This window comes from Haliotis rufescens, unplaced genomic scaffold (assembly GCF_023055435.1).
Source record: "Haliotis rufescens isolate VD_foot unplaced genomic scaffold, xgHalRufe1.0.p SCAF_15, whole genome shotgun sequence".
NCBI lineage: Eukaryota > Metazoa > Mollusca > Gastropoda > Lepetellida > Haliotidae > Haliotis > Haliotis rufescens.
The window spans coordinates 31,017,459-31,045,458 of record NW_025963835.1 but is presented as its reverse complement, the minus strand read 5'-3'; the positions used below and the strand labels follow the sequence as shown (position 1 = coordinate 31,045,458).

General features: G+C 40.4%; 3 protein-coding genes across 5 annotated transcripts; 2 read left to right on the top strand and 1 right to left on the bottom strand.

Moving 5' to 3' along the window:
- Positions 1 to 966: 966 nt before the first annotated feature.
- On the bottom strand, positions 967 to 4,119 carry LOC124132008 (EKC/KEOPS complex subunit TPRKB-like). The gene is made up of 4 exons (XM_046495576.2): positions 3,893 to 4,119; positions 3,008 to 3,130; positions 1,561 to 1,734; positions 967 to 1,131 (listed from the first exon to the last, which is right to left on the bottom strand). Exons 1-4 carry the CDS (start codon positions 4,094 to 4,096, stop codon positions 1,039 to 1,041), a joined length of 594 nt encoding a protein of 197 aa, XP_046351532.2. The 5' UTR covers positions 4,097 to 4,119; the 3' UTR covers positions 967 to 1,038.
- Positions 4,120 to 4,252: 133 nt separating this feature from the next.
- On the top strand, positions 4,253 to 27,703 carry LOC125380123 (serine/threonine-protein phosphatase PGAM5, mitochondrial-like). 2 transcript variants are annotated; one of them, XM_048396464.1, is made up of 6 exons: positions 4,253 to 4,315; positions 21,439 to 21,620; positions 22,609 to 22,784; positions 23,729 to 23,943; positions 25,312 to 25,445; positions 25,704 to 27,703. In XM_048396464.1, the coding sequence occupies exons 1-6, from the start codon at positions 4,313 to 4,315 to the stop codon at positions 25,852 to 25,854; spliced, it is 861 nt and encodes a 286-aa protein (XP_048252421.1). In that variant the 5' UTR covers positions 4,253 to 4,312; the 3' UTR covers positions 25,855 to 27,703. The 2 variants fall into 2 exon arrangements, with proteins under 2 accessions (XP_048252421.1, XP_048252422.1); XM_048396465.1 differs by lacking the exon at positions 4,253 to 4,315 and having other exon boundaries at positions 21,231 to 21,620.
- LOC124132007 (serine/threonine-protein phosphatase PGAM5, mitochondrial-like) lies at positions 4,309 to 9,053 on the top strand. Of its 2 annotated transcripts, none has more exons than XM_046495575.2 (5): positions 4,309 to 4,497; positions 5,281 to 5,459; positions 6,405 to 6,619; positions 7,914 to 8,044; positions 8,301 to 9,053. In XM_046495575.2, the coding sequence occupies exons 1-5, from the start codon at positions 4,313 to 4,315 to the stop codon at positions 8,449 to 8,451; spliced, it is 861 nt and encodes a 286-aa protein (XP_046351531.1). In that variant the 5' UTR covers positions 4,309 to 4,312; the 3' UTR covers positions 8,452 to 9,053. The 2 variants fall into 2 exon arrangements, with proteins under 2 accessions (XP_046351531.1, XP_046351530.1); XM_046495574.2 differs by having other exon boundaries at positions 7,911 to 8,044.
- Positions 27,704 to 28,000: the final 297 nt, after the last annotated feature.

Sequence of the window (28,000 nt, the reverse complement as noted above, 5' to 3'; positions counted from 1 at the left end):
GTCCATTCAGGTTGTGATTTTTTCTAAGGTTTAATTTCCAGTAGTTAGCATCATCCAGAGGCAAGGGAGATACTGACTGTAAAAGTCCAGTTTCCACCCTTGCCGAACTAGGCTGGAATTTCCGGCTTAATCATAGCGCCACCAGTGGCTAATTTGAGTTATGTCCCTTCTATGTACCTCCTATTGACCAATCAGAATCCACCTCTTATATCAATTGCATTTGCTTAAAAACAAAAATGGTGATGCCCAGTGAAGACAATTGGATCGATAATCAAGATCTATACTGTAATAAAACGGATTTGCTTCACCAATCTATATCCATATTTTAGAAATTTAAATAGTAACTATAACAGATTGTATATATTTATTAGATTTTATGTTATACTTGCTTATGTTGTACTTTCATTGTTTCAGGCTGAAGTAAATATGTACGTACGTAAGTCCATGCATCAATACAAACATAAATAAACTCATCAGCCTCACCCCCCACAGCTGTTGGTGATTATTGGGTAGTAGATCACCTACTCTACTATCGGCTAACACAAGCACGGTTACAATAACAAGAAAAGATTTGGTAAATATCTGCTGATGCTGAATTGTCGGTACACATGCTTTGCAAATGCTGCAATTGGCCGGGTAGTTTACAATCCGGATGTCGATTTCGTTTTGCAATTTTTATTGACTAAGCATAGACTTGTTAGTCTGGCCAAAATGTAAACACCATAATTCCGGCAAGGGTGGAAACTGGACTTTTATAGTCAGTTAACTCCCTTGCCTCGGGAAGATGGTAGTTAGGGATAAGATGTGACTGTGCATACATCCCAATGGGGCCCACATTCCGAAGTCCTGAACATGGGTTGTATGAAAACATATTGCCCAGGGCAGTCCTGACCCTACCCCAACACATTTCAATGTGGAGGTTTACATGTCTTCTTGATGGGTGTTGATCAAATACAGAAGAAGGTATTGACTGAGATCTTTTATTTCCTATTTACATGTTCGTTCAAATCTGACCAGCGGGACAGCAGCTGGTGTGGATCAAACAACAGCCATTTCCTTTGCTGCAATCCTTGTCGTGATGCTGTCCAGAGGAGATCCTACAGTCAGCTCCTGCTCTGTAAGCTTGTACACCTGGAACAACAAGACCAACCAAGTAATGGTGTGACAACTAATACGTGGAAGATTAGCAAGAATATATATATATATATATATTTATAGCTCCAGTTCTAAGGCAAATGTCTTTAATATTTTTCCCACTGAAATTTAATATTTTACAATCAGGCAATGATTAATGCATTCAGTTAAATACTAAAACACCTCTGAAAATAAGAAATTAAGGAATCTAAAAATATTCCCAATTTGGGACAAATCAAGACTTTTCCTAATTTGTTTGTGACAGACACATCCTGACTGGACAGATGAACACAAGAAAACACAATTTTCTGAAACTAAATACAGTGTCGTCCCTAAATTCCAGAATATGACAATCAGGTTCACTTTATTGCTTTTATCTGCACTGCAAAATATTAACGATAAAGTTATGTTTAATCTTGAACTAACCTTTTTGACCATATCAGAGTCTGTGAGCTCGCCAACTTCTGTGACATCAACCAGTTTTCCCTGTACCTTCTCTGTCACTGTTGCCAGTGTGCTGCCGTTGTTGTCATTCATGATCACAACTAAAGCTGAAGTATCCGAGTCACCCAAACCAAACTTCTTGAATGAATCTGAAATCTTTAAAAAAACAAAGGAGACAAAATGAATAAAAAATATCATTCATCAACGAAATTTTCATACAAATGATACACCAAATAAATAATATACCACAAATAAATGATAAACCACTTTAGATGTCAAGACAACTGCAATTTTACCTACTGTTCTGCTGATCCAAGTTTGTTGTTTAACGCCGCACTCAGCAATATTCCAGCTATATGATGGCGGTCAGTAAATAATCAAGTCTTGACCAAACAATCCAGTGGTTGACATCATGAGCATCAGTCTATGCAATTGGGATATGGTGACATGCATCAACCAAGTCAGCAGGCCTGACCACCAAATTTCTTTAGTCGCCTCTTACAACAAGCATGGGTTGCTGGAGACCAATTTTAGCCAGGATCTTCACGGGTAGCTGATCCAAGTAATTCTCGAGTTGATGTTGTAGGTTGTTAGTACAATATATGATTACTGAAGCCCTGCTACCCATGAACAGACAGTTGAGACAAACACCCAGGGTAGTACAAACTATACAACCATGGGATTATAGGTCATAGAGAGATACGTTGGTAGATGTCACATGGTCAATACAAACTCAGTAAAATCAGATCTTAGTTCTCATTAGTGCTAAACAAAGATCTGAGGATATCCCATTACAGATCACATCAGAACGACCTTTCATCCAACCAGTCAGAGAGTTGCTTACTAGATTGCAAAGTGACAGCTTGGATGGATTCTCTTGAGTCAATGGGATAAACATTTGAAAAGGAAGAGACTTTCCATAGCCCATGGAAAGTACTGTAATTTCGAAAATCTTTTAGACATTCCAGAAGTTTCTTTTTTTCAGCTTCAAATTTGGAAGAATTGAGAAATATTTTTCAAAGGGTAGTCTGGAATGGAATAAGGTGCTGTGTAGCTCTAGAAATCAATTTCTAATTGGGTACTAAATAATCTTGACTTCTTGTTATTCATTTCTTTGATCAGTCAAAGTTCGCAGAATGGTGTTCTGACATGACCCCATGATTAGATGCCCCCAGATCTTTGGGGTAGTGGCGATCACTAAATCTGACTTTAATGAGATTGATGGCGAATATAATATACCATGTACATCATAAAAGTTTTGTTTGTTGCTTAACATTGCACACAGGGACAATCAAGTAACTTATAATGGTTCACTTAAGGATACATGATCAAAATGTTGTGAACTACTTGTAACCAGCTTATCTGGGGAAAACACTTTCAACACAACTGCAATAGGTAGAAAGGAAGCTTGAGAAAGAACTATTCTTACATTTTTTGTGGGTGAAAGACAGAAGAGAATCTCTGTGTGGACATTTCTTGTCATCATTCTCCCACTGCGGTGTAAATGCTCAGCTTTATTGGCAGCTACAAGGACTTGAAATGGATCAACAATCTGAAACATACAATAAACAACAACAGTGAGTTATTTTTAATACTGTTTCGAACGTTATTATGGTTATCAATAGCATAGTGTTGTATCAGCTTGATGGGGACAAAATCTCAAAGTACTTTCTGAGGAACCATGGAACCTAATTCAGGCCAGACCATTCTATGATTCGAACCTACAACCAATGCCATCCTTGGATCCAGTTGGGGTGTGTTGGGGAGGCGGAAACCAAGATTTTGGCAAACTAAACATTTATACATTCAAACATTATATATGCAGTTTGGTATCCTGGTATGTACACATATAAGTACACATATAAGTGCACAATGACTAACCTGTCTGGAGATATATTTTCAACACAATTACAGAATGCAGTTGTCAAATAATACACCCATCCTTTCTATAAATCTGCATCAACTTTTGAACATTTACAGTTGTCAGTTTTCCAATCAATCTTTAAAAAAAAGTTAAAACCTCAAAGGTGATAATTCAACTAGATCTACACCTACTCCAAGCCTATTTTAGGCTTACACTGTTTTGGAAAGAAAAGAAGACAAATGTTCGGTGAAGTGTCAAAGACTGTTGTTAAAAGCTTATCTAAAGTCAAATATTATTAAATGGAATCTTTCGTCTACATATTTGCTTTTAAATATCTTTCATTATACACTGGCAGCGTCGAAAATGCAATGAGGGATATTTTAAGTCGCTTCGCTAAATTTGTTGTCAAAAAGTAACCTTAGCGGCTGACCCGGTGTTGCATTTACGAACCATTACTGGTTTCAAAAGAGAAGCCTCGAACTCCCCCTTCATGACATGTTGTCGAAGCTCAGCGGCATTTGTAACCTCTCGAAACAACGCCATGGTGATAGTTGCATCAGGATACAGAGCATGGTTGACCACAGTGGCAGCCATATTGCGACAAGAAGTGCATGGACCGTTTCGTGATTGATGAGCCAAACAAACAATGCACATTAAATCATTCTTATCAGGCACAGGATCATGTGATACCTTTTGTGTAACTGATCCAATGCCTTTTCTTTAAACAGAATATATTATACGTGTATCCGTTTCTTTATGCCTCTTATCTGTGTTAAGAAAATATACACACACGAAACGGTGTACGGACTGGTCCCCAAGACACGGAAGCTCACGTGGTTGCTTGGCCGCAAAATTGCAAATACTTTCAAAATGGTTTGGAGAGCTAGAATCGGATATTTCATTCGGACATACGGGTTGGGAACAGCTGGTGCGATAACTGCATTAAGTATTTTATTACACGAGAAATCAAAAGATAAAAACGTTGCTTATTCAGCAAAACGTGAATGGTCCTACTCATTTGAACCCAGTGTGAAATGGGACTACAACTGGGACAGGTACGAGAGCTACTATTTATTCTTAGGCTAGCTACTTAGTATATTGTAGTAGAATACATCATTGACTCCTTCCCTGGAGAAGATTGTGATGATCATTTAATCGATATCAATGTCATGATGATGTGTCGGGGTCGTCTGCACAGTAAACAGGTATCCTGTTTAACAAAAACACATTAAATTGTTCATTTCTCGTGCTGTAATATTAACAGCTCTGACAACAGGATTGTGTTGTTGTTTTTATGATAAACAGAACACTTGCAGTATGTGCAGTTTTGATTTTGTAAAGATCTCTTAAATTACTGAAGTTTGGCATGTATGGTTCTCCCTAATATGATGACATATGTTTGTTCAAATCATTCAGATTTTAATGTTGTTGTAAAACAGTTGTAAAAATTGTATGGCATGATTGGAGAAAGTAGTGTCCATGGAATGTTTTTAGGTGGCTGTATTTGTTGACAGCATGTGTCCAGGTGAGCTACAGTGCCGTAAGTCCAGGATATTTATCATAATAGAATGAAGATATAAGACCCAGGATAATCACAATTGTTTGCTGTTACTGATTACTCTTAGAACAGCTTGAATTAAACTTGCTGGGCCTGCTAGTTGCCCCCCTTTAGGCCACTATGTACTTAATGTACTGAGAACTGCTGCTTTAACAATACAAAGTATAAGTTGTCATATTAAGTGAAATCAGTGAAAAGAAACAGTTCCAAAAAGGAATGGATGGAATAAATTTGAAGATTATTTGAAGTTTATATGAAGTTTATTTCATCTGTGTTTCAGACGTGAGCCAGAAAACCTTGTGAAACCCTCCAAACAAAACACAGAGAAGGATCCAGATACAGTAGCAAATGAACTGAAATCCAAGACTGCAACAGCTACACGTCATCTGTTGCTGATTCGTCATGGACAGTACAACATGGAGTCCTCGGATGACATTGGCAGATTCCTCACCAAACTGGGTACATGTCATGCCAGGAACAGCATTCCTGTTTCAGTTTTTTTATCTTCCTGGGGGATAGGGGTACCAGTCATCTATGGTGTGGCAATTTGCTGTGCAGTTACATCCCTTGGGCATGCCAGAAGCTTATGATTGTAGTTTCGAATTTCAGTTTGCCCCAAATATGTTTCTAGGTTTATGAGCACCCCTACCCATGCTCATGTGGTGCACCAATGTGATAAGCAACTAGACCTGTATCATTTGAGGCTTTCCTCCAACATTAAACATTTAAAAAGTGGAATACTGTTCAGAGAGACATTAAACCCAACTCACTCACTCCTCCTCGAGTCTGTATTCAGACCCTGTATCTTCCTAGAGTCCTGTGGATCCAGCCTTAGCCTAGAAACACCAACAATGCACAAGTCCTTCACGAGATTATTTTCAAGCTAGTCCTTTTTTGGTTTGGTTTGTTGTTTTACGCTGCACTCAGCAATATTCCAGCTATATGATGGCAGTCTGTAAATAATCGAGTCTGGACCAGACAATCCAGTGTTTGATATCATGTACATCGATCCATGCAATTGGGATCGATGACATGCATCAACCAAGTCAGCGAGCCTGACCACCCAATCCCGTTAGTTGCCTCTTACGACAAGCATAGTCACCTTTTATGGCAAGCATGGGTTGCTGAAGATATTCATAACGTATTCCAGTTGCATGGAGCGATGCTCATTATGTCAATCCCTGGATTGTCTGATCCAGACTCGATTATTTACAGACCACTGTCATATAGCTGGAATGAGTGCTGAGTACAGCGCTCAACAACACAGAAAGAAAAAAAATCTTTGTGTCTGCAGATATTAAGAAATATTACCATGGAATTTGCAGGCACACATGAATATGTTCAGTTAGAAAATGGGATCTGCCATTTGCTTTTTGTGTCAAATCCATTGTTTGAACCCCACAGGCCAAGAACAAGCAGACATTACCGGCAGGCGTCTGAAGGATCTGAACCTACCCTACACCGTCTTGATCTCATCAACAATGACACGAGCAAAGGAGACAGCTGACATTATTCACAAGCATGTGCCTCACTTGTCTATACAACGGAACGACTTGTTGCGAGAGGGTGCACCAATACCCCCAGAGCCTGCCTCAGCTCATTGGAGGCCAGAAGTAGCGGTAGGTCCACACTTAGATCTGCATAGTAGTCTGAAGCTCTCGACTTACTAGTCTGTAGCTCTCGACTTAGTAGTCTGTAGCTCCTGACTTAGTAGTCTGTAGCTCCTGACTTAGTAGTCCGTAGCTCCTGACTTAGTAGTCTGTAGCTCTTGACTTAATAGTCTGTAGCTCTTGACTTAGTAGTCTGTAGCTCCTGACTTAGTAGTCTGTAGCTCTCGGCTTACTAGTCTGTAGCTCTCGACTTAGTAGTCTGTAGCTCCTGACTTAGTAGTCTGTAGCTCTCGGCTTACTAGTCTGTAGCTCTCGACTTAGTAGTCTGTAGCTCCTGACTTAGTAGTCTGTAGCTCTCGGCTTACTAGTCTGTAGCTCCTGACTTAGTAGTCTGTAGCTCCTGACTTAGTAGTCTGTAGCTCCTGACTTAGTAGTCTGTAGCTCTCGGCTTACTAGTCTGTAGCTCCTGACTTAGTAGTCTGTAGCTCTCGGCTTACGAGTCTGTAGCTCTGGCTTACTAGTCTGTAGCTTTCAACTTAGTGGTCTGTAGCTCCTGACTTAGTGGTCTGTAGCTCCTGACTTTGTAGTCTGTAGCTCCTGACTTAGTAGTCTGTAGCTCCTGACTTAGTAGTCTGTAGCTTTCAACTTAGTGGTCTGTAGCTCCTGACTTAGTGGTCTGTAGCTTTAAACTTAGTAGTCTGAAGCACTCGACTTAGTAGTCTGTAGCTCCTGACTTAGTAGTCTGTAGCTCGCATTTTAGTAATCTGTAGCTCTCGACTTTGTAGTCTATAGCTCGTGACTTAGTAGTCTGTAGCTCGCATGTTGTAATCTGTAGCTCTCGACTTAGTAGTCTGTAGCTCCTGACTTAGTAGTCTGTAGCTCGCATGTTAGTAATCTGTAGCTCTCGGCTTTGTAGTCTATAGATCATGACTTAGTAGTCTATAGCTCGCGACTTAGTAGTCTGTAGCTTTCAACTTAGCGTCAAGAGTCATTTGTGCAGTCAGCACCATATTTAGTATACTGTATGTACATGATGGTTTTCAGATATCAGGATGTTTCATTGGAAAATGTCAATGTTTATTAATGAGGCTTTCATGAAAAGTGACTTTTTAAGAAAATTGTTGGTACTTGTAAAGATCAGAAAATTCTTGGACTGTCCATGTCAAGTGAAATGTCACATCTCTTGTGATTCATCAGAATACATTGTAGTGTCCAGTAATCTGGAGGATCTCGTCATCACTGTGTGGTTTATTTTAGTTCACCCATTGAGTGCACCATTCTTACAATGTCTTACTTCTAGCAGTTTTACAAAGAAGGGGCCAGAATTGAAGCAGCCTTTCGAAAATATTTCCACCGAGCTGAGCCGGACCAGACGGAGGACAGCTACGAGATCATCGTCTGTCACGCTAATGTCATCCGCTACTTTGTCTGCAGGTAATTGAGGTCTTTAACTGTGATCTGTTCTTTCTTTGTGCACTGTGTGTTTGTGGATTTCCATGGGGCTGCTACTGTACTTTGCATGTGATAAAAAATATGTTTTACATCTAGACCAAGAGTTGCATCCCTTGGACATGCCAGAAAGTTTCATTCTGAACAGAGCTCTATATTTTCCTGAATTGCATATAATTACATTCAACAGATTTAAAATTTAAGAGCATGTCCAGTTCGTTATTTTTGTCGTTGTTTTCAGAGCCCTGCAGTTCCCTCCCGAGGGTTGGCTACGAATGTCTCTCGCTAACGGCAGCATCACGTACCTCGTCATCCGTCCCAGTGGCCGAGTCCACATCAAGACTCTCGGGGAGAGCGGGCACATGCCCGTAGATAAAGTCACCTACACATAGACTCAGTCATTCCGGCAGGGATTATTTAGTCATCAGTAATACGCGGGTTTGTATATACTACATTCCTCCATGGCGCATCACAGATGAAATCTCGGATCATTTCGTTTTCTGATCAACCAGGTCATCTTCTATGGTGGTGGTCTTTGTGACACCATTTGCAATAAGAACAGTGATCTGATTGGCTATTCCGTCTTCATCACAAGGGAGACAACAAGTGTTCTACACGGCGCGACAACGAAGCCAAGACAAATAGGATTGAAATGTCAAAGTAGAAACTAGGTTTTGACAGAGGCTTTGCCTCGGGAAGATTGGGTTCCTCTTGTTGGAGCTGAGCAGTCATTAGTTAAAATGTAGCAACTACTCTGCAAAGTCAATCTCATTGAAATCAGATCTTAGTTCTTGCTACCGCTAAACAAAGATCTAAGGACATCCCATTACGGGTCACGTCAGCCCGACCTTGCTCGAACTTTGACTTACCAATGGAATGACCAATCAAAAGGCAGCTTTCTCGTGCTTTACAGCACTAATTTGAAATTTGCAACATATTTTGACAAATTCTCGATTACAAACTTGAAACCTAAACAAAAGAGCATTCTGGAATGGCTAATAGATGGTCTAGATTGTATGGATTCAATCTTTAAACCCGTAACTATCGTTCGGAATACGCCGTGTTAAAGTTTTCGAGGTTGTATGATTAGAAATCACATTCCGACTGTCACTTTCATGATCTGGTAAGCGACGCTCTGATTGGTCGGATGAAAGGTCATTCTGACGTGACCCCTAATGGGATGTCTTCAGAACTTTGTTTAGCGGTAGCGAGAACTGAGGTCTGAATTTAATGAGATTGCTGCAAAGTGGACGTATATATTCACGGGTGATGAAGGAACGTAGTATATACAAACCTTTAAAGCTCGACAATGTCATTTATAAAGACATATCAACTGGTAAATGTTTCATGCTTCTGTTCCAAACTTGGTGCTTGGATCTGTTAAATACAACCATTACCTCTATGTCTGTAAGGTTACTTTATATCAACGGTTGTCTGGTGTTTTAGAAAGAGTTAAGTTGAAAGTCATTTTATTGATCTATCTCTGTTGCTAGAGATCTGAAGGTATATTTAAGTCTGTCATTAATGTTTGAGCATGAAAGTGATATTGTTAAATTAAATTTACACTTTTATATTTTTATGAATCTGGCACTGAACCTAGCTTTTGGCATGGTAAGTCTGGATTTGTAACTGAAGTCAGATATTCAGGATATTACTGTTTATCTTGAAATTAATGCATCACCTAATTTATGAGTGTGTCATTTATGAGTGAATGTGTTTAACATGACTGTAGATTCCCTGTTACGACAACTCCAGCATTGTTGCCATGTAAATATTGTGTAAAAAACCTGTCTTGTTTTGTGTTTACTTTTCATAATATGGACCACACTCGTCTGAGGCACAGCAATTCTCTCTGCAGACTCGATTACTTACATGCCACTGTCATATAGCTGGAATGAGTGCTTACGACAAGCATAATCGCCTTTTGCTGAAGACCTTTTCCTACCCCGGATCTTCACGGGTCGGTTCCAATGCATGCATTGCATAAAGGGGCCGCTTAGCCGCCTCGCAATGACACCATGATCCACCATATGATCTCAAATTCAACTCTGATTTATTTTAATCGGTGGCAAAAATAATTGGGCTGTCATATTCAAATTTTGCTGGTCCCAAAGGAAAGTTGACAAAATGCTAAAGAGGTTAATTCAACTGGAAATTAATCCAACTGCTGTACAATATTCATCCAATGGCAAACCCACATCAACAAGCTGACAAATGTCTAGACATACCGGTATGCCACAGTATGGTGATGCACATTTTGACAAACCAACATCTAATAATTTGTGATGTGTACAATCAACATGCTACATTCCTCCATCACCAGTAAATACACTGAACAAGCATCTGTTAGTATACTGAAATTAAATGGTGAGGGATCATGAATATTTGGGGGAATGTTTTTATGAAATTGTGTGCTCAAGATTTTACCCCCCCCAAATATCCCCAAAATATCCATGATCCTAACCACTTCAGTGTACTTACAGATGCTTTGTGTTGTAGTTGCTTTTTCTAAGCAATGAGTGAGTGAGTTGGGTTTAACGCCTCTTTTAACACTATTCCAGTTATATCACAGCGTGTCAGCTTACCGTGGGAGGAAAGCCCAAAGTGATGCAGGTCTCAGACGTTTACCACTTCGGTGAAACCCACGAGCACGGGTATGGTGCTGACAAACCTAGAAACATAATCGGGGTGAACTGGGATTCGAACCCACAATCAGGTTTCTGGCGTGTCCAGGGGACGCAGCTCTGCAAAGCAAATCGCGACGACTGGGCCACCCGTGTCCCCTCTAAGCAATGACTCCATCAAACGCCTGGTTCCATCAGGGGACAACCAATGAGTGCTCTGATGCTCATTTGGGGTGGTCGGGTAGCCTAGTGGTTAAAGCGTTCGCTCTTCACGCTGAAGACCCAAGTTCGATTCCCGACATGGGTACAATGTGTGAAGCTCATTTCTGGTGTCCCCGCCGTGATATTGCTGGAATATTGCTAAAAGCGGCGTAAAACCATACTCACTCACTCTGATGCTCGTTTAGCTTCCGTGAGTTACCGTACACATGGCTGCCATTCACTACCTGACTGAAACTAGACAATCACACCGCATATTGACTAGTGGTGGGACAATACACTGATGCATCGGTGGATCGTGATATTTTACTTCTCGATACAAGTATCGATCACAGTCGCACACTAAGTAAAAAATATCGATTCTTACCTCAAATGTTTGGTTTAATAACTGTTCCAATAAACACTAATCAGTAGTGAAAACCTACATATTTTCAACCATTGCACCATGTTTAACACTGCCAACTGTAAATCATCAGTGTGCCAGGTATTTGGCCATCCTGTCTAAGAGGTGGCTTACAGACCACAGATAAGAGCACATGCAAATATCAGGATACGTACCAAATCGTGTCGGAGGAAGGTAACGTGATAGGTATCCAATCACACGGTTGGTGTATCATCCCAGCCCTCATCTTGACCTAATGTATGCAATGTTGATGGAAGAACATACTGAACATCGGGAGAAATACTTTCTAAAAAAACATAACATAACATTTTGCCTAGTTTCATATATTTATTTCTGAATATACACAGGTCTTGTGTACAACCAGGGGTTTTATCAGTACAAAATATACATACAACAAACATATCTCATGGTGTGCTTTTAAAACTGTGAACAAAATGTGAAAACTGCCATGTCGAGTGCCCGACACTACGAACACCGTCTCTTCTTAAGTAGGGTCATTTTAATCAGTTCACTTAATGTTTCATCCAAGTTCGTATAAAACATACAATACCATAGCATAATCGTATTAAATGTTTACTAAATGGGATCTTGCACAAATTTGTGGGACCTCTCTGCTGCATCAACAATCAAGTGACAACATGGGTCGCCATGATACTGGAGAGCTGCATATTTAATGCTGTTTGTGTTGAAAATAAATTGGATGCACGTGTAGCAATGAATATACTATATTTAATGAAATTAATTTCAAAGTGTAATGTAAAAAATAACATACACAATCGATTGCTTTATGATCTTCTTACGCTAGCATTTGGAGACTCGTTTCAGTTGGGGCATTCCATATCTACTTTTAACGGATGGGTTCTCAGGAAGTGCCACCTTCTGTCACTTGTGGAAGAGTACTGTACTGTATTCAGTTTCTGTCATTTCTCTGTGACCCCCATGTTGTGGCTTGGGAACCCCCGTTTCTACACTGGAACCACTAAAAGTAACGGGATGAAGTCCCCTGGACCATCAAATAAACAAATAATATAACCCAGGTACATCCCTGTCTGTTGACTAATCTGTGCAGTCCAAATCTTAGACTATCAACCTACACACATCACGTGTGAGGCACTGTTATCAGAGCCACTGATATAACTACAAGATATTGACATCACTTCTGGACATATTTTATTTCAAGAAAACAAGTCAACATTCCATATAGCCTTGATTATCCAGTGTGATATATCTCCATTCTATTATCATGATTATGATAAATTCTGTTCTTAGTAAGATAGGAGTGATGGCGACATCACTCCCTAAACGAAGCCATGGTGGCAAATTAATGAGTGAGGATGGTTTTACGTCGCTTTAGCAATGTTCCAGCAATGTCACGGCAGGGGACACCAGAAATGGGCTTCACATTGTACCCACGTGGGAGTGACGAGTGAAAGCCTTAACCCCGAGGCATAATAGAATTGAGTGAGTGAGTGAGTTGGGTTTTACGCCGCTTTAAACAGTATTCCAGTTATATCACGGCGTGTCAGCTTAATGTGGGAGGAAAGCCCGAAGTGATGCAGGTCTCAGACGTTTACCACTTCGGTGAAACCCACGAGCACGGGTATGGTGCTGACAAACCTAGAAACATAATCGGGGTGAACCGGGATTCGAACCCACAATCATAGGTTTCTGGTGTGCCCAAGGGACACAACTCTGCACAGCGAATCGCGGCGCCTTAGAAGACTGGGCCACCCGTGCCCCCTAACAGAATACAGATATAGCACACTTGACAATGGAGTGAGTAACAGCCTGTGTCTTCTTCCGTTGTAAAATCCGGGTAAAAGTCTATGATACCATTCTGATCCTTTAGTTTTGAGTTTCTGGGATCATTGAGGGAGACAACTCCGTCAGTACGAGGCTGTCATTATCGCCTGTTAAATACAGCATCCAACATCTCAAAATCCAACTGTGGAATATCAGACTCCGCAAACATTCTTTGTCACATGAGAATCTGGCCATCAGAGTCAACTCGCATTCTGTCACATGGGTACTCGACTCCACCCATAATCTGTGTCACATGACCACGAGACTCCATCCACATTGTACGTCACATGACCACGAGACTCCATCCACATTCTACGTCACATGACCACGAGACTCTGCCCACATTCTACATCACATGACCACGAGACTCCGCCCCAATTTATGTCACATGACCACGAGACTCCGCCCACATTCTACATCACATGACCACGAGACTCCGCCCCAATTTATGTCACATGACCACGAGACTCCGCCCACATTCTACATCACATGACCACGAGACTCCGCCCACATTCTACATCACATGACCATGAGACTCCGCCCACATTCTGCATGACATAGCCCCTGCCTCATGAGCCACCTTCACTTCCCTGAGTTGCAGAAGGCTGATGTTCTGGACTGTGTCTCTGACAAAACAGAAAGGCATGCATGTATGAGTTGATTACACCGATCTGGACCATACACCTGTACTTAAAACTCTAAATTATGCTGCAAGTTAGAATTGCCTAATAAAAAGCATGCCTTGAATTTTAAAACAATTTCAATAAATCAGATCTTTTACATAATACAGCATCCCCCCACGTGAAGATCTGATGACACCTACAAACAAACCTTAAAAATAAAATGTCTGCATGAAGATCAGGGGAGATTTGATTTTAATGAGATTGGCCTTGACAGAAATTAGTGTTTTTGTTTTATAGTTTGGGCATCTAACAACTAACAAAAGCTGGCCACTGAATAAGTCGACATGACCGGGGGTAGGTGAAACCCTAGAATCAGGCTACACTATCAAGTTAAAGTGATACCTATTGCATGAGACTACACCATCAGGGTGATACCAATAGGGTGAGACTACATCGTCTGGGTAAAGTGACACCAATAGGGTGAGACTACATCATCAGGGTAAAGTGACACCAGTAGGGAGAGATTACATCATCAGGGTAAAGTGACACCAATAGGGTGAGACTACATCATCAGGGTTAATAGATACCAGTAGGGTGAGACTACATCATCAGGGAAAAGTGATACCAGTAGGGTGAGACTACATCATCAGGGAAAAGTGATGCCCCCAGGGTGAGACTACATCATCTGGGAAAAGTGACACCAGTAGGGTGAGACTACATCATCAGGGAAAAGTGATGCCCCCAGGGTGAGACTACATCATCAGGGAAAAGTGATACCCCCAGGGTGAGACTACACCATCAGGGAAAAGTGACACCACCAGGGTGAGACTACACCATCCGGTTAAAGTGATACCCCCAGGGTTAGACTACACCATCAGGGAAAAGTGACACCAATAGGTTGAGACTACACCATCAGGGAAAAGTGACACCAATAGGTTGAGACTACATCATCAGGGAAAATTGACACCAATAGGGTGAGACTACATCAGGGAAAATTGACACCAATAGGGTGAGACTACATCATCAGGGTAAAGTGATACCAGTAGGGTGAGACTACATCATCAGGGTAAAGTGACACCAGTAGGGTGAGACTACATCATCAGGGTAAAGTGACACCAGTAGGGTGAGACTACATCATCAGGGAAAAGTGATACCCCAAGGGTGAGACTACACCATCAGGGAAAAGTGACACCACCAGGGTGAGACTACACCATCCGGTTAAAGTGATACCGCCAGGGTTAGACTACACCATCAGGGAAAAGTGACACCAATAGGTTGAGACTACACCATCAGGGAAAAGTGACACCAATAGGTTGAGACTACATCATGAGGGAAAATTGACACCAATAGGGTGAGACTACATCAGGGAAAATTGACACCAATAGGGTGAGACTACATCATCAGGGTAAAGTGAAACCAATAGGGTGAGACTACACCATCAGGGAAAAGTGATACCAGTAGGGTGAGACTACATCATCAGGGTAAAGTGACACCAGTAGGGTGAGACTACATCATCAGGGTGAAGTCATACCAATAGGGTGAGACTACATCATCTGGTAAAAGTGATGCCCCCAGGGTGAGACTACATCATCAGGGTAAAGTGGCACCAATAGGGTGAGACTACATCATCAGGGAAAATGACACGAATCGGATGAGACTACTTCATCAGGGAAAAGTGATGCCCCCAGGGTGAGACTACATCATCAGGGAAAAGTGACACCAATAGGGTGAGATTACATCATCAGGGTGAAGTCATACCAGTAGGGTGAGACTACATCATCTGGTAAAAGTGATGCCCCCAGGGTGAGACTACATCATCAGGGAAAGGTTACATCAATAGGGTTAGATTACATCATCAGGGAAAAGTGACACCAATAGGGTGAGACTACATCATCAGGGTAAAGTCATACCAGTAGGGTGAGACTACATCATCAGGGAAAAGTGATACCAATAGGGTGAGACTACATCATCTGGGAAAAGTGACACCAATAGGGTGAGACTACATCATCAGGGAAAAGTGACACCAATAGGGTGAGATTACATCATCAGGGTAAAGTGATACCAGTAGGGTGAGACTACATCAATTCAATGTTTAGATATCAATAAATCCGATGTATTTGCAATGATTATTTGTGATATCAATAAATGCGTTTATTAATGATTAAATATCGAGTTTGTGAAATCAATAAATTAATAATCTTATATCACAAAACTGGGTATAAATACTAAAACAGCGCCTCACAGTTGTAGGTCAAGAATAGATAAATTAGTATGGCATTTTGTCAAAGCCCAAACAGATAGATAAATCAGGAATAGATATTCAAGCACATTGAAGTTAATGATGGCCTTACTTCAAACTGACAGAACCATCAAATAGAAATGCTTGACAAAACTACTCCCAAACAATGAAAGACTATTTCCATTAAGCAGGGGACTGCTGTGGAGAGTGGATACATGTATTCGTTATTGAACCACGTTGACTTGATACAAGCACTAGATGTTCACATCAGTGAATGTATTAAAAAGGAATAGCTGACTTTGGTTGTTTAGATGCTAATGCTATAGATTTCAATTATTGTTAACAGAAAAAATCAACTGATCCACAGTGTCCATTCAGGTTGTGATTTTTTCTAAGGTTTAATTTCCAGTAGTTAGCATCATCCAGAGGCAAGGGAGATTACTGACTGTAAAATTCCAGATTTCACCCTTGCCGAACTAGGCTGGAATTTCCGGGCTTAATTATAGCATCACCAGTGGCTATTTCGAGTTATGTCCCTTCAATGTACCTCCTATTGGCCAATCAGAATCCACCTCTTATATCAATTGCATTTGCTTAAAAACAAAAATGGTGATGCCCAGTGAAGACAATTGGATCGATAATCAAGATCTATATTGTAATAAAATGGTTTTGCTTCACCAATATATATCTATTTTAGAAATTTAAATAGTAACTATAACAGATTGTATATTATTAGATTCTATGTTATACTTGCTTATGTTGTACTTTCATTGTTTCAGGCTAAAGTAAGTATGTACGTACGTAAGTCCATGCATCAATACAAATATAAATAAACGTCATCAGCCTCACCCCCCACAGCTGTTGGTGATTATTGGGTAGTAGATCACCTACTCTACTATTGGCTAACACACGGTTACAATAACAAGAAAAGATTTGGTAAATATCTGCTGATGCTGAGATGTCGGTACACATGCTTTGCAAATGCTGCAATTGACCGGGTAGTTTACAAACCTGATGTCGATTTCGTTTTGCAATTTTTTTTGACTAAGCATAGACTTGTTAGTCTGGCCAAAATGTAAACACCATAATTCCAGCCTGGTTCGGCAAGGGTGGAAACTGGACTTTTATACAACCCATGTTCAGGACTTTGAAATGTGGGCCCCAATGTATGCACAGTTACATCTTCTCCCTAACTACCATCTTCCCGAGGCAAGGGAGTTAACTGACTATAAAACTGTCTCCAAACGTCCGTTGCATGGGGGCGGCCATGTTTGTCTTCAAACTTAGGTTGGTCTCGAAAAGTAGGTTGGTGATATTTATATAGGGCGTGGGCGCTTTGGAAAACAGGTGTTATACCGTGGTATATTGTTACTTTCTATCTTTTTTAGAACTATTAAGAAGCCGATCTACACTTTTGTCGCCGAAAGTACCCTTCTGTCTCGTCTAAATTCATTGTTAAAAAGCGTTAAGAAATTGTCTCCAAACGTCCTGTTGCATGGGGGCGGCCATGTTTGTCTCCAAAAGTAGGTTGGTCTCGAAAAGTTGGTTGGTGATTTTTTTAATATGGGCGTGGGCGCTTTGGAAAACAGGTGTTACAGAGTGGTATATTGTCACTTTCTATCTTTTTTAGAACTATTAAGATGCCCATCTACACTTTTGTCGCCGAAAGTACCCTTCTGTCTCGTCTAAATTCATTGCTAGAACGCTTTGAAAAATTGTCTCCAAACTTCTGTTGATGGCGGCCATTTTGGTCTCGAAAAGTAGGTATGTCTCGAAAAGTAGGTTGGTGATATTGATATAGAGCGTGGGCGCTTTGGAAAACAGATGTTATACCGTGGTATATTGTTACTTTCTATCTTTTTTAGAACTATTAAGATGTCCATTTACACTTTATCGCCGAAAGTACCCTTCTGTCTGGTCTAAATTTATTGTTAAAAAGCGGTTAAAAATCGTCGCCAAACGTTTGTTGATGGCGGCCATTTTGGTCTCGAAAAGTAGGTATGTCTCGAAAAGTAGGTATGTCTCGAAAAGTAGGTTGGTGATATTTATATAGGGCGTGGGCGCTTTGGAAAACAGGTGTTAAACCGTGGTATATTGTCACTTTCTATCTTTTTTAGAACTATTAAGATGTTGGACTACTTAAAGGTATATGAACCTGTGACCTCTTGAGCTGTGTTTCTGCGATCTGTTCCAGGATCCAAACCTTTTTTTTCAGCTCTAACACACCATTTTTCAGCCATCTGTGACTCTTGAGGTAGTTGTCCGATTTCTCTCAATGTTCGATGCCATTGTGGGTTATATACAGACTCAAAGGTCTGAAGATTTAAGCCTAATACTATAAATTAATTAATTAAAACTGATTTAACGTGTTCCCAAACAGTCCAAGGAATGCATGATATTTTGGAGTCTTTGATTTAAGTCCTAGGTCACATGGGGTGGCAGCTATGTTAGATTCATGATTGAAAGTATGTTCGGAATTCTCATGCAGTCTAGAGTGTCTGAATGCATGGTTAACGACATTTAAAGCACGGAGCCGTGAGCCTCGGAGCTGGAGGATTGTTGGAGGGTATGGTCGGTGTGTTATTGCCAATGACCACCACGATCACGAAACGCGTTGTCGGGTATTTGTTTCATCATATTTCCACAATTGTATTATTACTCTACGACATAATTTATTCTTTGATGGCCTTATTCAGGCTTATTAGATGGTTTTAGAAGTGGTATGAAAATGGCCTCTGAAAGCCTGACTATTTAAATAGTGTCACATACGGACCCTGACAAAAGAATATACGAACATGTGGAAAATTAGCTCCTTTCTATTATGTATATATAAATAACAATTTAGTAAAATACATATTTTATATATTTTATTATAGCAGCATATAGTAGCCAATACGTATATGCCGTGGGCGAATGGGGGCACGGGTGGCCCAGTCGTCTAAGCCGCCGGGATTCGCTTTGCAGAGTTGCGGCCCTTGGGCACGCCAGTAACCTATGATTGTGGGTTCGACTCCTCGATTATGTTTCTAGGTTTGACAGCACCATACCCGTGCTCGTGGGTTTCACCGAAGTGGTAAACGTCTGAGACCTGCATCACTTCGCGATTTCCACCCACATTAAGCTGACATTAAAAGCGGCGTTAAACCAAACTCACTCACCGTGGGTGAATTGACACTGTAAGATGACATGGTGTTCATTGAATACATTGTCACCCTTGAATGAGGACTAGTCGGAGAGGTATGGTGGTATGGCATATTGGGAAATGAAAATGTAGAGACGTGGGTAAGATAAGAGGTGTAACAACGGTAATGTTATAAGATTACAATTTGTACCAGGAAATACTTAAAAAACAATTGCCTCAACTTCTACACACAAAATAATGATTAAAGGACGTGTTGGATGTGGTGAAAATATTGCGTTGAGAAAGAAAGTCGGACCCTCCTATTAGAACGTTTTTTTTCTATGAAGCAGGGGGAAAATGTGTACGATGAAAATAAAATTATTTTATTTTAGTGGTTGTTAATGCCATTGTGAAATCTGTATTATCTTAAATAAGAATGAAATAACAAACACGTCATAAATATGCAACCTGACATAAAATTGCGAAACAATATACATACTTCTAGCCTCTATACACATTAAAATTCTCACATAGATATTCCTCACCACACTAATTGGGAACAAGGAGAATTCCTAGACACTCCAAAATCGAAGACAAAATTAAGGGAACTCGTAGACAAAAGACATATGGTAGGGAAATATACTCAACTATTGATTTATTACATATAGATATTGAATTATTATGTGGCAAATGTATTTCAAATAGTACGTTTTAAATGACAATAAATATCATTGCTATCATCTTGTCCCTCTCTGCTTGGATATACATGTATGTACCTATTTACAAAGGATACTGCTAATGCTTTCAAAACAAAAGGACGGTAATCCCCTACTCGCCACTTACCGGATTATTAATTTATTTACAAAGCGGCCTTACCATATCTTTTATTTAACACTTTTAAAATAAAAAAAAAACAACAACATGCAAACGAAACACTCAGAAACATAAACGAAACCGGTATGCCGATAAGTGATGATAATAATATTTCTAAGATTACTTATCATCATTCAATTCCAATATCTAAATTCACTCCCGGTTTGTCTTCGAGGTGGCGGTGTTTACGAATTCACCACACTCCGTCGCAGTGGTGACTCAGCATAACACCACTGCCACAGGCTAATTTGCATATCACGTGACCGGACTTTTCTCTTGTTTGTAAACAAACGCGCTTTTTCAGAAATCAGTATAGAACGGACTAATGCAAGTATTTGGGGGCGCTTTACATATTGTTTTGCATAACTATATAGATGTGCTACTACAACTGCGACAGTGAGTTGCATGACAATATATATTTATGCATCAAAGTGACCGTGTCGCTAGCTCTCCGTTGGGCTTCGATGACAGCACGTGGAGCCGTACAACCAATGTAAACATAGGATAACTACACAAAAACAAGTAGATTTTTACGTATTTGCATACTTTCTCAATGAAAGTTAACCATTCTTTGACATTTGTTTATGAAAATGTGTAGACTTGTCAAACATGAAACGGATGAAAAGCATATACAATATCTTGAATGGACTGTGAAAGATGTGACGAATCGTCACATGGCGCTGGCCTCACTCTCCTACCCAGAGTTCCATGCGGCCGGCAGCCAGCTAGCATAGTACCTCTGCCACAGGCCAGCGCCATGTGACGATTCGTCACATCTTTCACAGTCTACACATTTTCATAAACAAATGTCAAAGAATGGTTAACTTTCATTGAGAAAGTATGCAAATACGTAAAAATCTACTTGTTTTTGCGTAGTTATCCTATGTTTACATTGGTTGTACGGCTCCACGTGCTGTCATCGAAGCCCAACGGAGAGCTAGCGACACGGTCACTTTGATGCATAAATATATATTGTCATGCAACTCACTGTCGCAGTTGTAGTAGCACATCTATATAATTATGCAAAACAATATGTAAACCGCCCCCAAATACTTGCATTAGTCCGTTCTATACTGATTTCTGAAAAAGCGCGTTTGTTTACAAACAAGAGAAAAGTCCGGTCACGTGATATGCAAATTAGCCTGTGGCAGTGGTGTTATGCTGAGTCACCACTGCGACGGAGTGTGCGCTGGCCTGTGGCAGAGGTACTGTGCTAGCTGGCTGCCGGCCGCATGGAACTCTGGGTAGGAGAGTGCGAATTCACTGCATCAATGTTTTATAACATTTGTTTGCCAGGCGACAGAGCGATAACAGCGCACATGTATCAGCCGAACGCACATAGAATAACAGTCAAACGCGCGATACGAAGAGCTATACCACTCGATAAAAGCGGTACGCTTCCGCGGTCTCGAAAAGTATGTAAAATAGCGACGACCGGTTGCTTGGCCGCAAAATTGCAAATACTTTCAAAATGGTTTGGAGAGCTAGAATCGGATATTTCATTCGGACATACGGGTTGGGAACAGCTGGTGCGATAACTGCATTAAGTATTTTATCACACGAGAAATCAAAAGATAAAAACGTTGCTTATTCAGCCAAACGTGAATGGTCCTACTCATTTGAACCAAGTGTGAAGTGGGACTACAACTGGGACAGGTACGAGAGCTACTATTTATTCTTAGACTAGCTACCTAGTATATTGTAGTAGAATACATCATTGACTCCTTCCCTGGAGAAGATTGTGATGATCATTTAATCGATATCAATGTCATGATGATGTGTCGGGGTCGTCTGCACAGTAAACAGGTATCCTGTTTATCAAAACCACAATACAATTGTTCATTTCCAGTGCTGTAATATTAACAGCTCTGACAACAGGATTGTATTTTTTATAATAAACAGAACTCTTGCAGTATGTGCAGTTTTGATTTTGTAAAGATCTCTTAAATTACTGAACTTTGGCATGTATGGTTCTCCCTTATATGATGACGTCATGTTTGTTCAAATCATTCAGACTTTAGTGTGTTGTTGTAAAACAGTTGTACAAATTGTATGGCATTAGAGAAAGTATTGTCCATAGAATGTTTTTAGGTGGCTGTATTTGTTGACAGCATGTGTCCAGGTGAGCTACAGTGCCGTGAGTCCAGTATATTTATCATTATAGAATGAAGATATAAGACCCAGGATAATCACAATTGCTTACTGTTACTGATTTAAGTTTTTAGAGTATATCAGGATTCAAATTCAACATATATTCTATCCTGTCCACAGTCTTGTGTTCATTTCCAGTTGTGGTCCAGACACCATAATTTTTGTATTGTCCTGTATGAAACCCATGAGACATTGTTTCTGTGTAATAAGGGTGATTGTTAAGTTTCTGATGGATATACATCCTTATATTTGAATCAACAGGCAAACAAATTACTCTTAGAATGACTTGAATTAAACTTGCTGGGCCTGCTAGCTGCCCCACTTTAGGCCACTATGTACTTAATGTGCTGAGAACTGCTGCTTTAACAATACAAAGTATAAGTTGTCATATTAAGTAAAATCAGTGAAAAGAAACAGTTGCAAAAAGGAATGGATGGAATAAATTCAAAGATTATTTGAAGTTTATATGAAGTTTATTTCATCTGTGTTTCAGACGTGAGCCAGAAAACCTTGTGAAACCCTCCAAACAAAACACAGAGAAGGATCCAGATACAGTAGCAAATGAACTGAAATCCAAGACTGCAACAGCTACACGTCATCTGTTGCTGATTCGTCATGGCCAGTACAACCGACATGACATTGACATTGGCAGATTCCTCACAAAACTGGGTACATGTCATGCCAGGAACAGCATTCCTGTTTTGGTTTTTTATCTTCCTGGGGGATAGGGTACCAGTCATCTATGGTGTGGCAATTTTCTGTGCAGTTGCATCCCTTGGGCATGCTAGAAGCTTATGATTGTAGTTTTGAATGTCAGTTTGCCCCAGATATGTTTCTAGGTTTGTGAGCACCCTACCCATGCTCATGCGTTGCACCAAAGTGATAAGCGACTAGACCTGTATCATTTGAGGCTTTCCTCCAACATTAAACATTTAAAAAGTGGAATACTGTTCAGAGAGACATTAAACCCAACTCACTCACTCACTCCTGGAGTCTGTATTCAGACCCTGTATCTTCCTAGAGTCCTGTGGATCCAGCCTTAGCCTAGAAACACCAACAATGCACAAGTCCTTCACGAGATTATTTTCAAGCTAATCCTTTTTTGGTTTGGTTTGTTGTTTTACGCCGCACTCAGCAATATTCCAGCTATATGACGGCAGTCTGTAAATAATCGAGTCTGGACCAGACAATCCATTGATTGACATCATGATCATCGATCCACGCAATTGGGATCGATGATCATGCATCAACCAAGTCAGCGAGCCTGACCACCCGATCCCGTTAGTTGCCTCTTACGACAAGCATAGTCACCTTTTATGGCAAGCATGGGTTGCTGAAGATATTCGTAACATATTCCAGTTGCATGGAGCGATGCTCATGATGTCAATCCCTGGATTGTCTGATCCAGACTCGATTATTTACAGACCACTGTCATATAGCTGGAATGAGTGCTGAGTAGAGCGTTCAACAACACAGAAAGAAAGAAAATCTTTGTGTCTGCAGATATTAAGAAATATTACCATGGAATGTGCAGGCACACATGAATATGTTCAGTTAGAAAATGGGATCTGCCATTTGCTTTTTGTGTCAAATCCATTGTTTGAACCCCACAGGCCAAGAACAAGCAGACATTACCGGCAGGCGTCTGAAGGATCTGAACCTACCCTACACCGTCTTTATCTCATCGACAATGACGCGAGCAAAGGAGACAGCTGACATTATTCACAAGCATGTGCCTCACTTGTCTATACAACGGAATGACTTGTTGCGAGAGGGCGAACCAATACCCCCAGAGCCTGCCTCAGCTCATTGGAGGCCAGAAGTAGCGGTAGGTCCACACTTAGATCTGCATAGTAGCTCTCGACTTAGTAGTCTGTAGCTCTCGACTTACTAGTCTGTAGCTCCTGACTTTAGTAGTCTGTAGCTTTCGGCTTACTAGTCTGAAGCTCTCGACTTAGTTGTCTGTAGATCCTGACTTAGTAGTCTGTAGCTCCTGACTTAGTAGTCTGAAGCTCTTGACTTAATAGTCTGAAGCTCTCGACTTAGTAGTCTGTAGCTCCTGACTTAGTAGTCTGTAGCTCCTGACTTAGTAGTCTGAAGCTCTCGACTTAGTAGTCTGTAGCTCCTGACTTAGTAGTCTGAAGCTCTCGACATAGTAGTCTGTTGCTCTCGACCTACTAGTCTGTAGCTCTCGACTTAGTAGTCTGTAGCTCTCAACTTTTTAGTCTGTAGCTCTCGACTTACTAGTCTGTAGCTCTCGACTTAGTAGTCTGTAGCTCCTGACTTACTAGTCTGTAGCTCTCGACTTAGTAGTCTGTAGCTCCTGACTTAGTAGTCTGTAGCTCCTGACTTAGTAGTCTGAAGCTCTCGACTTAGTAGTCTGTAGCTCCTGACTTAGTAGTCTGAAGCTCTCGACATAGTAGTCTGTTGCTCTCGACCTACTAGTCTGTAGCTCTCGACTTAGTAGTCTGTAGCTCTCAACTTTTTAGTCTGTAGCTCTCGACTTACTAGTCTGTAGCTCTCGACTTAGTAGTCTGTAAATCTCGACTTACTAGTCTGTTGCTTTCAACTTAGATCTCGGCTTGCTAGTCTGTAGCTCTCGATATGTTGGTCTGTAGCTCTTGACTAAGTAGTATGTAGCTCTCAACTCTTTAGTCTGTAGCTCTCGACTTAGTAGTCTGTAGCTCTCAACTTTTTAGTCTGTAGCTCTCAACTTAATAGTCTGTAGCTCTCAACTTTTTAGTCTGTAGCTCTCGACTTACTAGTCTGTAGCTCTCAACTTAATAGTCTGTAGCTCTCAACTTTTTAGTCTGTAGCTCTCGACTTACTAGTCTGTAGCTCTCAACTTTTTAGTCTGTAGCTCTTGACTTAGCGTCATTTGTGCAGTCAGTACCAGATTTAGTATACTGTATGTACAAAGATGGTTTTCAGATATCAGGATGTTTCATTGGAAAATGTCAATGTTTATTAATGAGGCTTTTTATGAAAAGTGGCTTTTTAAGAAAATTGTTGGTACTTGTAAAGATCAGAAAATTCTTGGACTGTCCATGTCAAGTGAAATGTCACATCTCTTGTGATTCAGCAGAATACATTGTAGTGTCCAGTAATCTGGAGGATCTCGTCATCACTGTGTGGTTTATTGTGTGTGTTTAGTTCACCCATTGAGTGCACCATTCTTACAATGTCTTACTTCTAGCAGTTTTACAAAGAAGGGGCCAGAATTGAAGCAGCCTTTCGAAAATATTTCCACCGAGCTGAGCCGGACCAGACGGAGGACAGCTATGAGATCATCGTCTGTCACGCTAATGTCATCCGCTACTTTGTCTGCAGGTAATGGAGGTCTTTAACTGTGATCTGTTCTTTCTTTGTGCACTGTGTGTTTGTGTATTTCCATGGGGCTGCTACTGTACTTTGCATGTGATAAAAAATATGTTTTACATCTAGAACCAGAGTTGCATCCCTTGGACATGCCAGAAAGTTTCATTCTGAACAGAGCTCTTTATTTTCCTGAATTGCATATAATTACGTTCAACAGATTTAAAATTTAAGAGCATGTCCAGGTTGTTATTTTTGTCGTTATGTTTTCAGAGCCCTGCAGTTCCCTCCCGAGGGTTGGCGACGAATGTCTCTCGCTAACGGCAGCATCACGTACCTCGTCATCCGTCCCAGTGGCCAAGTCCACATCAAGACTCTCGGAGAGAGCTGGCACATGCCCGTAGATAAAGTCACCTACACATAGACACACATTCATTCCGGCAGGGATTATTTAGTCTTATTACCCATATGGGCTCAAATATGCAGTGTAATAACTTTTTGATATTTGCACAGTGTGCAATTAGTGAATCTCGAAGCTGATTGGTCAGTGGAACAAAGATCAATTTTCATTGGACAACGGAACTATTTTTTTCTCATCCCATTCATTCACAAATACACGCCTTTCCCTTCAGATGTTTTACGTGCTACAATCTCACTGATTCGAGATTTTTAAGACAAGACACATAGTTTCATATTAACAACATGATTACACATTATCATTTTTTTCATTTATTTCACATGATTTTCATTTTACAGTAAAATCCAAAACTACGTCCCCGTTTGTAAACAAACATGGCTGGCCATTTGAGACCTGTCAAAGTAAATGACCTCGTTAAAGCGGACGGAGATCTGACTGACATGAAAAGTTATTCGTATAATTCAACCTCTGAACACATTTAATGTCTTTGTTATCAAAACTGCATATGGCCAGATTGAAGTTCCAAGATTCAGATTGTGATGTTGCCAGAAACTGTTTCTAGGGCGCAAAGATCATGACCACCAAGTCCTGGTTTGCGTCTGTGTTAGAGGGCTTGCTGTGTGATGATTTTTTCAACCACCCGGATCCAAAAACCGGACTTTGTATAGACAGGTTTGCCTTGTGAACGATGATGACATCGATAACTGCCAATGAAAATGAAAACACAATGAAAAAGTCTAAACTTGACAAGTTGACATGAACTTAGTTCACAAATGTATAAAGGTAAGAAAAGCACGAAAAATATGACTACTCACACTTTCAACGATGGCATGAGAATAAAAACAAATTCATTTTGCAACGACATTTAGACTTTCCGAAAGACATCATAAAGATACACTATTTCGTACAATTTTGTAACGTTGTGTGAAGAAATAAGGACGTGACACTTTTTTATACAATGTTTACGTTTTTCGTAACCGCGACGTCTGCAAAGTAAGGTGCTGAGCGGTATGCAGGCTGACTGACGTCCGGGGACCATATGACTATGAGGGTTAATGACACAGGAAAGGTGCAACTAAACATTATTATTTGCAAATTTATCATTTCGGCATGCACATCAGACAGTTCAGAATTCGAACTGTCTACTTTGAAGGAGATCAAGGGTAGCATAGAGTGTTACCTTAGCGACATGATTACCAGCATCTGGTTGCAAAATCGATGCACTTTGCTGAACTCGGAGGTTTTGAAATCAAAACAAAAATAATTAAAAATACAAGGAAAGGAAAACTTACCCCAGCGAGCTGATCCTGTGTCCGATATTGAACTAAATGAACTCCGTGAATGCGGACAGCTTAGCACCAAGTCTCCAGATACCGTGTTTGTCTATCAACAGGTATTCGACCATTATGAATCACATCAAAATATCAACAAACACCCGTCATCTGACTGTGTCCACTACGCGTTTGACAAATCCTCCTGAAATCCCACATGCACATGTTTCCCATCAGTGACACTTGTCTCAAATCACACACGATGTTAATTAAACTTGTTGTCCGGATTAAACTGTAACCGGTTCTCTTGTCATTCCTGGTTTCGGCTGTCTCATATCTTGGTCAAGTCGGGTCATTCATTCCGACACTGTGACAGCAATCGTACTTTTCAAAGTTTAGCTTCTTTTAGTAACTTTTCTCTAACAAACAAGACTTCTGTACATTCCGTCTATGTTGTTGTCAAATGACACATAAAAATATTGACAGGTTTTCCGTGTTTCCTCTTCTCAATGTGAAATGCGTGTATCTGCCGAGATACGAGATCTTGTCAAAACAAGCTTTGATTAAAAAACCTGATGAACCTTTTTGGAAACCTGTCTTCTTTATCAATACTAGATAGTGTACGCTGTGTAAATCGGACAGAAATATTACCGCAATAATGTGATCTTAACAATTTTTTAACAGACCTATATTTTTCACGCGTAACAACACGTTAATTGAGTAATGCGGTTGGAATGAGTGGACCGTGTTTCACACGCGGATTGATACAAAACAGCTGATTCTTGATCGGCGAGAATTGATTGTTTTTTTCTTGAAACATGTCCTTAATATGAATATGGGTAATAATTAGAATAACCCACTCGGTACGAGTGATTACGGAA